Raw genomic sequence first — 12,288 nt, forward strand, 5'->3', positions numbered from 1 at the left:
GAGGCACAGAGAGTCCCATACAAGAAAAAATCCAAGGAGAAATACGCCAAGACACATATTAATCAAACTGTCAAAAAATTAAACACAAAGAAATCATATTAAAAGCAGCAAGGGAAAAACAACAAATAACACACAAGGGAATCCCCATCAGGTTAACAGCTGATCTCTCAGCAGAAACTCTACAAGCCAGAGGGAGTGGCAGGACATAATTAAAGTGATGAAGGAGAAAAACGTGCAACCAAGATTACTCTACCCAGCAAGGATCTCATTCAGATTTGATGGAGAAATTAAAACCTTTACAGACAAGCAAAAGCTGAGAGAGTTCAACTCCACCAAAGCAGCTTTCCAACAAATGCTAAAGGAACTTCTCTAGGCAAGAAACACAACAGAAGGAAAAGACCTACAATAACCAACCCAAAACAATTAAGAAAATGGGAATAGGGACATACATATCGATAATTACCTTAAATGTAAATGGACTAAATGCTCCCCCCAAAAGACACAGATTGGCTGAATGGATACAAAAACAAGACCCATATATATGCTGTCTACAAGAGACCCACTTCAGACCTAGAGACACATAGAGATTGAAAGTAAGGGGATGGAAAAAGATATTCCATGCAAATGGAAATCAAAAGAAAGCTGGAGTAACAATTCTCATATCAGACAAAATAGACTTTAAAATAAAGACTATTAGAAGAGACAAAGAAGGACACTACATAATGATAAAGGTATCGATCCAAGAAGAAGATATAACAATTGTAAATATTTATGCACCCAACATAGGAGCACCTCAATATGTAAGGCAAATACTAACAGCCATAAAAGGAGAAATCGACTGTAACACAATCATAGTAGGGGACTTTAACACCCCACTTTCACCAATGGACAGATCATCCAAAATGAAAATAAATAAGGAAACACAAGCTTTAAATGATACATTAAACAAGGTGGACTTAATTGACATTTATAGGACATTCCATCCAAAAACAACAGAACACACATTTTTCTCAAGTGCTCATGGAACATTCTCCAGGATAGATCATATCTTGGGTCACAAATCAAGCCTTGGTAAATTTAAGAAAATTGAAATTGTATCAAGTATCTTTTCTGACCACAATGCTATGAGACTAGATATCAATTACAGGAAAAGAGCTGTAAAAAATACAAACACATGGAGGCTAAACAATACACTACTCAATAACGAAGTGATCACTGAGGAAATCAAAGAGGAAATAAAAAAATACCTAGAAACAAATGACAGTGGAGACACGATGACCCAAAACCTATGGGATGCAGCAAAAGCAGTTCTAAGGGGGAAGTTTATAGCCACACAATCCCACCTTAAGAAACAGGAAACATCTCGAATAAACAACCTGACCCTGCACCTAAAGCAATTAGAGAAAGAAGAACAAAGAACCCCCAAAGTTAGCAGAAGGAAAGAAATCATAAAGATCAGATCAGAAATACATGAAAAAGAAATGAAGGAAACGATAGCAAAGATCAATAAAACTAAAAGCTGGTTCTTTGAGAAGATAAACAAAATTGATAAACCATTAGCCAGACTCATCAAGAAAAAAAGGGAGAAGACTCAAATCAATAGAATTAGAAATGAAAAAGGAGAAGTAACAACTGACACTGCAGAAATACAAAAGATCATGAGAGATTACTACAAGCAACTCTATGCCAATAAAATGGACAACCTGGAAGAAATGGACAAATTCTTAGAAATGCACAACCTGCCAAGACTGACTCAGGAAGAAATAGAAAATATGAATAGACCAATCACAAGCACTGAAATTGAAACTGTGATTAAAAATCTTCCTACAAACAAAAGCCCAGGACCAGATGGCTTCACAGGTGAATTCTATCAAACATTTAGAGAAGAGCTAACACCTATCCTTCTCAAACTCTTCCAAAATATAGCAGAGGGAGGAGCACTCCCAAACTCATTCTACAAGGCCACCATCACCTTGATACCAAAACCAGGCAAGGATGTCACAAAGAAAGAAAACTACAGGCCAATATCACTGATGAACATAGATGCACAAATCCTCGACAAAATACTAACAAACAGAATCCAACAGCACATTAAAAGGATCGTACACCATGATCAAGTGGGGTTTATTCCAGGAATGCAAGGATTCTTCAATATACGCAAATCAATCAACGTGATACACCATGTTAACAAACTGAAGAAGAAAAACCATATGATCATCTCAATAGATGCAGAGAAAGCTTTCGACAAAATTCAACACCCATTTATGATAAAAACCCTGCAGAAAGTAGGCATAGAGGGAACTTTCCTCAACATAATAAAGGCCATATATGACAAACCCACAGCCAACATCGTCCTCAATGGTGAAAAACTGAAACCATTTCCACTAAGATCAGGAACAAGACAAGGCTCCCCACTCTCACCACTCTTATTCAACTTAGTTTTGGAAGTTTTAGCCACAGCAATCAGAGAATAAAAGGAAATAAAAGGAATCCAAGTGGGAAAAGAAGAAGTAAAGCTGTCACTGTTTGCAGATGACATGATACTATATATAGAGAATCCTAAAGATGCTACCAGAAAACTACTAGAGCTAATCAATGAATTTGGTAAAGTAGCAGGATACAAAATTAATGCACTGAAATCTCTGGCATTTCTATATACTAATGATGAAAAATCTGAAAGTGAAATCAAGGAAACACTCCCATTTACCATTGCAACAATAAGAATAAAATATCTAGGAATAAACCTACCTAAGGAGACAAAAGACCTGTATGCAGAAAATTATAAGACACTGATGAAAGAAATTAAAGATGATATAAATAGATGGAGAGATGTACCATGTTCTTGGATTGGAAGAATCAACATTGTGAAAATGACTCTACTACCCAAAGCAATCGACAGATTCAATGCAATCCCTATCAAACTACCACTGGCATTTTTCACAGAACTAGAACAAAAAATTTCAAAATTTGTTTGGAAATACAAAAGACCCCGAATAGCCAAAGCAATCTTGAGAACGAAAAATGGAGCTGGAGGAATCAGGCTCCCTGACTTCGGACTATACTACAAAGCTACAGTAATCAAGACAGTGTGGTACTGGCACAAAAACAGAAAGATCCATGGAACAGGATAGAAAGCCCAGAGATAAACCCACGCACATATGGTCACCTTATCTTTGATAAAGGAGGCAGGAATGTACAGTGGAGAAAGGACAGCCTCTTCAATAAGTGGTGCTGGGAAAACTGGACAGGGACATGTAAAAGTATGAGATTAGATCACTCCCTAACACCATACACAAAAATAAGCTCAAAATGGATTAAAGACCTAAATGTAAGGCCAGGAACTATCAAACTCTTAGAGGAAAACATAGGCAGAACACTCTATGACATAAATCACAGCAAGATCCTTTTGGACCCACCTCCTAGAGAAATGGAAATGAAGACAAAAATAAACACATGGGACCTAATGAAACTTAAAAGTTTTTGCACAGCAAAGGAAACCATAAACAAGACCAAAAGACAACCCTCAGAATGGGAGAAAATATTTGCAAATGAAGCAACTGACAAAGGATTAATCTCCAAAATTTATAAGCAGCTCATGCAGCTCAATAACAAAAAAACAAACAACCCAATCCAAAAATGGGCAGAAGACCTAAATAGACACTTCTCCACAGAAGATATACAGACTGCCAACAAACACATGAAAGGATGCTCAACACCTTTACTCATTAGAGAAATGCAAATCAAAACTACAATGAGATATCATCTCACACCTGTCAGAATGGCCATCATCAAGAAATCTAGAAACAATAAATGCTGGAGAGGGTGTGGAGAAAAGTGAACCCTCTTGCACTGCTGGTGGGAATGTGAATTGGTACAGTCACTATGGAGAACAGTATGGAGGTTCCTTAAAAAACTAAAAATAGAACTACCATATGACCCAGCAATCCCACTACTGGGCATATACCCTGAGAAAACCATAATTCAAAAAGAGACATATGGAGAAAATCTTGTCTGAAGTGCAGGGGACGAGGCCTCCGAATGCGGCCCCCTATGAGCAAGTGGAACTAGACTGAGCACAGAGGAAAGAACAAAAGAGTCACCTTACCTCCACTTAGAAAATGTTAAAAAGGACCAGGAGAACCAGAGCAGCATCTCCTGATGAAGTTGGGGACATTATACCTCCAGGATGTAACCTGAAGAGGATGTGATGCCCTCAATGACTTCTTACATGGATCTGAGAAGCTTGACAGTGATGACCTCCTGGATAATCCCGGGGAGGCCCAAAGTGCCTTCTATGAAGGTCCTGGGCTCTCCTTGTGATGTGTGACCCATCAGCAAGTCTGAATCTACTTCTAACGTGATCCCTAATCCTTGCGCTTCTGGCCTCTTCACTGCTACTCCAGCCCAGGCCACCATCTCCGCTGAGAGCCTTCCAGCTACTCTCCAGGATTCCCGTCTTGCCGCCCACGGCCCCCACACAGCAGCTAGAGCTTTGCACAGCCTCCCCTGGTTCCCGTGGCATAGTCTGTGCTTTGCCACACCGTGGCCTGGAAGTGGGTCTCAGCCTCAGCAGCCTCCTCATTGTGGCTTCCCACCCCTGCGCCATCCACCTGCCAGCGTCTGCCACTCCCTGTCACTCCTTCGGACTTGGCCCCCTGCTGTACTTTCCTCATGTTGCTTTGTGGTGGACACAAGGTCTGACTCCCCAGTGGCCATTTCTGCTTCCTCTTCTTTTCCTGGCAAATGGGACTCCAGTTTTGACCGGGTGACAACAAATTTGAGGGAACACACTGGTTCTCCCCAGTCCTGGAACTGGGGAGAACCGGGGGGAGAACACAACTTATGCTTTTGTCCTGGAGACAAATCTTGAGGGTCCGGGATAACGGTGGCCACTTCCCTTTCCACTGCCAGGGATCAGTTTAGAAAGAGCACGGGCTACAGTTCTGGCCGAGGAGACGTGAGGGGAGTTCTGTTGGGCGCTGCTACAGGCTTTCCTCACTTTTAAAAAGGGGAACAAGGAAGGGAGGGAGCTGCTCTCTGCCCTGCACCCTCCGAAGTTTTTGGTGCTCGGCAGCGTAGAAGAGGGGATTCTTGCCGCTGCTGCTGCAGCCGACTTGCAGACGCTGGCCACTGCTGGCAGGCCTTGACTTCACCGCGGAGCCACTGGCATCACCACGTGTCCTGAGAGCTTAAACCTAGGCTGACTCCTTTGTTATTACGGCCAAAAGCATACGCACTATAGATATCTAAACTCACCTTTTTGCTGCTTTATCACTGCTACCTTCCCGCTCCTAAAATGTAAGCTCTGTGAGGGGAGGGGCCTTCTCCCTCCATCACTATGTCCCCATCACGTGGACTGGGCATTGTCTGGCACAGCTATAGTAGGTGCTTGATAAATGCTGGCTGCATTAATGTATGAGGCTCCTCCAGGGCAGGGACTCAGTTTACTCGTCACTGTGGCTTCTGGGAGCGGCAGGGGCTCAAAAGCCTTCACTGGATCAACAGGCAGGGAAGCCAAAAGACAGCTGCTTAAGAACCCAATTTAATAAGATTTACAAGTCAACACGTACAAAAACAACCTCACAATGTACAAGTCATGGCAAGACTAGGGACAGAATTCGAAGGCAGAGAAACCCCCGGTAAGGGGCCCCAACACGGTGGAGATCTGAAGGTATTTCCCACTGATTCTCTACATCTTGGCCTTATCTAACAAATGTAACCAAAGCCTGAAACTGAGGCTAAGATTGAAGAACTACCCAGAGCTAACCTTTCCCTCTCCAAGCCTCTCTGCTCTGGAAGGAGTGGAACTGAAAGAAGGCAAGTGACTATGGACCTAAAGAGAACAGAGCCTCTGGCACAGCTGACAGGGCCTTCACAGTGGTCAGATGACTGTGCGTCCCCTGCCTGCTCGTGGCATAATGGCTTTCATGTCTGCAAGCTGGGCTGCCCGGTGGGGACAGGGACGGGGCCAGGGAGGCAGAGGGGTGCTTTGGAGTGGCTAAAGGAGACGCGACAGGGCTGGAGGTGCCCGTCCCAACTGGCTGCCCACGCAGAGGGCCGATGCCAGCCCCCAGCTCGCCCTCCTTCTCCTCCAGTTGGAAGGGCTCCACGGGCCCCCTTGCCCTGACGGTGGGCTCCACGTGGTCTTGAAGCCGGTGCCACTTCATGTGGGCATTTCGACTCTTGATCTTGTCAAACACCCTGAGGAGGCACCAGAGGACACAGGGGTCAGAGCAGGGGGAGGCGGGTAGCCCTGAGGGGGGGACCGCAGGGGGCTGAGGGCAGGCGTTGTGGGAGCATCCAGGGAAAGGGCAGTACCTCTCACACTCCCGGCAGGGAAAGCAGCCCTGGCCCTTCCTGCTCCCCGGCAGCTCAGGGGTCCGCTTCGAGCTGGCGTTTGCGCTGGATTTGGGGATGGACTCCCTCCTGTAACTCTTAGTCTTTCTCTTTAATTCGGGGGTTGGACGGTGGCTGGGTTTCCTCCGAGGGCTACAAGTGACCTGCAGAGGGGGCAGAGATGATGAAAGGGTGCTGACCGCCCCGCTGCCCTTCTAAGGGAGAAGCAGGTGTCCAGAGCACAGACGTCGCGGGGTGCACCCCCCCACCGACACCCAGCTTGGATGGGCACCGGGCATCCAGATCCGTGCTGAACTCCTGAAGCCCTACCCCGAGACCCTCTACCTTCGCTTCTGTCCTGTCTGCTTCATCCAGCTCTCTCTTGACCCTCTTTTCCGGCACTGGGGCTCGGCCGCAGTCAAACTGGATCATTTTTTTCTGGATGTAGTAGTACTCAACACACTGGACTACTGTTTTTGTCTGGACCTAGTGGAGGAAGACAGAAGCCGGCTAAGGACAGCGCCTCAGGAGCAGCAGTGAGTATGGCCTTGACGCCCTAAATCCCCTCCCCATGGGGCCAGCCGCCACTTTTTGAAAGCCCTCCTGAAACGTCTCTCCCCTACGGCTTGGTATGCTCCTCTGCTACGATGGACAGAGAATCACAAAGTCCTCCTGGGGATGAAGGAGTTCAGAGAGAAGCCACCAGAGTCAACACCGTCTAAGCTCTGCACGCTCTGAGCAACAAGGCTGGCCCAGGAATGCTTCTCTCCAGGAAAACGCACACAAAGGTACACACGGCCGCCCCGGGCCTGCTGGCACTGGCCTGGAGTGTCGTCAGCAAGACGGCCCTTGCAGTGGCAGTAGGGGAAGAAGGCTTACCCACAGGCAGCATCATGGATTCACAAGGCTGAGTCCCCTTGCTCCAGGACAGCTGCCCCTGAAAGCGGCAGGCTGCCAGCTGCCACCCCAGCCAGAGAACTAGAGGATTACTGGCTACAACCAGCTTATCTCTGGTTACCAGGACCCCGGGGGCGAACAGCCCGTGCACCCTGGCACACCTGGCCCCGACCAGCCACCTGCAGAAACCGGGAGCCAGAAAGGGGCTCTGGGAATGATCCAGCCCCAGAAGGTGGGCGGGGAGGGCTGAGGCCCAGAGAGGGGAAGGCGCTGGCTTAGGGAGACAGGTCTCCTCAGTACAAGGGGGCAAATCCTACGAAGAAGTGGAATGGGTAGAAGGAAGACGCCACGTGTCTGGTACACAGCAGGTACCCAGTGAGGCTGGCAGTGAGGTTGGGGGAGCACATGGGGGAGGGCAAGTGGGGGTCTGGCCACTGCCCTGCCCTGGGTGCATGTGTGCGCACACACACACCCCTGGGCCCAGCTATCAGGCGGGCAGGGTAAGAGGCCTCCCTGGCCTGAGTCTACCCATAGCGGCCGGCAGTGGCCGGGAACCAATGACAGCTGCGGTCATCACCTCCCGCCTCTGCCCTCAGCCACCAAGGTGGGCAGCAGGCCACCCTCGGCCCACACTCAGGGAAGACTCGCAGAGGGAGAGCGGTGACAGGCGCCCAATCGCTTCCTTCCTCCCTGGCAGTCCCAGGCACAGGCTCAGCTGCCTGTCGGTGGTGGGGAGGGGGGCGTTTCCAGGACTCCTGTACGAAGTGCTGACACAGGGTGAGGCCTCTGAGGCAGGTGAGGCAAGCAGCGAGGCCCCGGGGAGATGGCCACCTGCTTGGGGAAACCGGGCAGTGATCCACATGGGCCCTCCGGTTCTGCTTCACAAGGCAAGCGGCCAGGGGTGGAGGCAGGGGGTGTCCAGGCCAGGCTCCCATCTGATGGGAGCCGAGGGCTGCCCCTCACCGGACGTTTATCACACGCCAGGGGCTGTGCTGGGCACGTCTGTGCTTTATCTCACGTGTGGTCTCTGCTTTACCAGACCAGGAAATGGAGACCCAAAAGATTAGGTGTCTCCCCGAGGTCACAGGGGAGCAGGCTCCCCCGGGCCTCAGAGACCACAGTGAGCCCCACCCTCCTTGACTGGGGTGGGCAGTCGAGATGCGGTGGTGCCGGGACGCTACTGCTCCCGGCTCTGCCCACACTAGGCTCTCCCCTGTGCCACAGTGCCTCCTGTTCCCTGAGAGCCACCGCCAGTGCCAGATCCACCCCTTCCCACCCTCAGCATCCAGGGCAGAGAACCAGGCTCGCTGATCTGATCCCTAGAGAAACCAAGTTGGCCTCTGAGCCCCAAGATGGGCACGTCACCACACCTAACAACTACTGCCTTCCCACCACTGCCTTCCCACCAACGCCTCAGCCACCCTCCACGCTTCTGGAGGCCAGGCACCGGGCCACACCCCCGACCCGGGCCCTAGCACCCCACACACACCCTGCAGAGCATCGCTGCTAGCTGAAAAGGCTCAGGTCAAAAGCTGGGGAAGGACGCGACATCACAGTGCCAGGTGGGGCCTGTCCCCCGGAAGTGCGGAGGCTTGTTTGAAGAGCAAGTGGCGCTGTGCACGTGCCATGAAGCCTGGCCTCAGCTCCCGCCCCAGACATCTGTCCTTCCAGTCACTCTGGAGCAGCAGCTGAACATCACAGATGCTAGGGCAGCATCTGCAGGTCGACCGGTTCCCCAGAGAGAAGGCAGGCTGGGGGTGGGGGCCCTCTGCAGGGGATGCACAGACTTCTCTGGGTGATTCGAGCTGAAAACAAACCGAAGGTCACCCTGGGTCATCATCACATCACCACGTGGCCTGCTGTGGCCCAGCGCTGCCAGCCAGGTGCACTTGGCTTTGTGCAGAGCGACGTCCCACCCAGTCACAAGGCCTCCCCTCGGTTCTTGCTGAGCCTGAGCTCACACGTGTGAGACACCCGGCTGCACAGGAGCCACCTGTCAAGTCTGGGAACAGAGAACAGCTACTTGGTCCACACAGACGTCAAATCCTCCACTGGGAACTAGATGCCCTGATGGCGATAACGAATCCGCCACCAATTCCCCAGCGCTGGTGTGTGAACCAGTGCTCACAGATCCTTGGAGAGACCCCTGGGCACTGGTGCCAACTGCCCTCTCTTGGGAAGGATAGGCCTTTATTCCAAGGTGATGCATCTCCTTTCTTTAAAAAAATTAATATTCATATATTTCCCATTCTCTTATGAGTGAATAGTGATAGTACATGGTCATTTAAAAAAATGAGCTTCTTAAAATTAAAAGTTGGCAACCGAAAAAAAAAAAGAAACATAAAATGTAGAAACACTTTTCATTAGGATTTATGTTTTGCCAGATAATTTCACAGAAATTTAATTAACTTTACTAGGATACCAGGGTATCTTTGTTGTTCATGTTTTTGTTATTATTTTCATATTATTTGTATGATAACACTATGTCTATGGAAGACATTGTATAAATTGTTTGAACTACTATAGCTAATAAATGGCAAAGCCCGGATTAAAAAAAAAAAAGAGAGAGACATGTACCAAAATGTTCATTGCAGCTTTATTCACAATAGCCCGGAGATGGAAACAACCTAAGTGTCCATCATCGGATGAATGGATAAAGAAGATGTGGCACATATATACAATGGAATATTACTCAGCCATAAAAAGAAATGAAACTGAGCTATTTGTAATGAGGTGGATAGACCTAGAGTCTGTCATACAGAGTGAAGTAAGTCAGAAAGAGAAAGACAAATACCGTATGCTAACACATATATATGGAATTTAAGGGAAAAAAATGTCATGAAGAACCTAGGGGTAAAACAGGAATAAAGACACAGACCTACTTGAGAATGGACTTGAGGATATGGGGAGGGGGAAGGGTAAGCTGTGACAAAGCGAAAGAGAGGCATGGACATATATACAGTACCAAACATAAGGTAGATAGATAGTGGGAAGCAGCCGCATAGCACAGGGAGATCAGCTTGGTGCTTTGTGACCGCCTGGAGGGGTGGGATAGGGAGGGTGGGAGGGAGGGAGACGCAAGAGGGAAGGGATGGGGGAACAGATGTATATGTATGACTGATTCACTTTGTTATAAAGCAGAAACTAATAAAAAAAAGTTTCAGAAAAAAAAATAGGTAGATGGATGGACAGATAGAACAAAAGTAAATGTTAACAGTTGTTCAATCAAGGTGGAAGATATGAGTATTCATTCTTATTCTCTGATTTCATTTCTGTGTTCAGATTTTCCATATTAAAAAGTTTAGAAGGGACTTCCCTGGTTGCACAGTGGTTGAGAGTCCACCTGCCAATGCAGGGGACATGGGTTTGAGTCCTGGTCCCAGAAGATCCCACGTGCCACGGAGCAACTGAGCCGGTGCGTCATGACTGCTGAGCCTACGCGCCACAACTACTGAGGCCTGTGCGACTAGAGCCCATGCTCTGCAATGGGAGAGGCCACCACAATGGGAGGCCCGTGCACTGCAGAGAAGAGTGGCCCCCGCTCGCCGCAACTGGAGAAGGTGCGTGCAACGACGAGGACAAAGTGCAGCCAAAAAAAAAAAAAAAAAGTTTAGAAGAGAACAGAAGGGATTTTGTTATAGCAATATAATGACTTCTGAGTTTTAATATGCCAAAAATCATACAGTAATTTATTATCAGGTATTGTATATAACAATCAATCAACTGACAGCTCAATTTGGTCCTCCACTGGTATTGAAAACAAGTAATTGAAAGTGAACAGCAGCAGAATATGCCACTTTGCTATAAGGGTTATTTTAAGCTGAAGGCAATTGAGAAGCAGTAGGTACAAGCTCTCTGCCCTCTCCTCCATTTGCCTAAAAACAGAACATAAATTTGTAAAGTTCTTCCCCCTCCTCTCTCTACCAGGAAGGACAAAAGTTACCCTTACCAGCCCAGACATGGCACCAAAGCAATCTATTGTACATAACAAACTTTACTAACTAGCCTTTATTTTCCATTAGTTCCCGTATATATTGGCCTTCCCACAATTTGCCACCCTAGAAACTCAAAAGTCCTTTTCCTTTATTTTGTCACTTCTCTTTTGTTTGAGATGCTACATAAGCCCAAGTTCTAACCACCCCTTTGAGTTACTCCCATGTGTATGAATCATGTTAATAAACTTCAGTTTGTTTTTCTTGTTACTCTTTTTTGTCAGTCTAATTTATAGGACCCCAGCCAATGAAACTAAGAAGGGTAGAGGGAAAAAACTTTTTTCCTCCCATGCAAAAGTCATCCAGATTGCAAAAGGATTTATTTACATGGTTACTGAGTCCAATTTTTTCTCAATATCTAACCTGATATTTTAAATTGTCCCTTTGTTCAGTGCTCTAGAAAATTTGACAGCTACTGAGACTCAGAAGATTGAGTAAGATGCCTTTCAAAATATGAAAAGGAGATGAGAAAGAACCAGTGTGACAAGTTCTTAGAAAGATAACTTTTAGGAAAACAAGTACATGGAAGTTATGGTTTGGTCCATTCCATTAAAACTATCAGTGCCAGGGTTTATCTAGTGGTGCAGTGGCTGAGAGTCCGCCTGCCGATGCGGGGGACGTGGGTTCGTGCCCCGGTCCGGGGGGGTCCCGCATGCCACGGAGCGGCTGGGCCCGTGGGCCGTGGCCGCTGGGCCTGCGCGTCCAGAGCCTGTGCTCCGCAATGGGAGAGGCCACAGCAGTGAGAGGCCCGCGTACCGCAAAAAACAAACAAACAAACAAACAAAAATCAATTCTGCCGTGAACAGCTTTGCCTGAGCATTTATCTAGAGTAAATATTTGAAGTGGAAGGGTAAGCCATAGGATATCTTCAACCTTGCATATAAAAATAATTGCAAATTTACTCCTCTGAGTGGTTGTACTTAGTGTATGAGAATATCCCTAATCCCTGCCAACACTTGTTATTTTTAGTTCTCACCAATCTTATGTGTATGAAATGGCATATCATTGTTTTAATTTGCATTTTCCTAAGTAGCAATGAGGTTGAGCATCTTTTCACAACTTT

At 47.4% G+C, this 12,288-nt stretch overlaps 1 protein-coding gene across 1 annotated transcript in view; it reads right to left on the minus strand.

The window, feature by feature from the left end:
* Positions 1–5,577: 5,577 nt before the first annotated feature.
* LOC308628261 (uncharacterized protein) overlaps positions 5,578–12,288 on the minus strand; it is a gene marked incomplete at its 5' end in the record, with an annotated part of 28,005 nt that continues 21,294 nt past the window's right edge. The window contains 3 exons of the mRNA XM_081255082.1: positions 5,578–6,201; positions 6,319–6,500; positions 6,682–6,822. Of these exons, the coding sequence (XP_081111208.1) occupies positions 5,826–6,201; positions 6,319–6,500; positions 6,682–6,822 (699 nt within the window). The 3' untranslated portion in view covers positions 5,578–5,825. The remainder of the gene's footprint in view (positions 6,202–6,318; positions 6,501–6,681; positions 6,823–12,288) is intronic.

This window comes from Mesoplodon bidens (assembly GCF_964165515.1).
Source record: "Mesoplodon bidens genome assembly, chromosome: 1".
In the NCBI taxonomy this organism is placed as follows: domain Eukaryota; kingdom Metazoa; phylum Chordata; class Mammalia; order Artiodactyla; family Ziphiidae; genus Mesoplodon; species Mesoplodon bidens.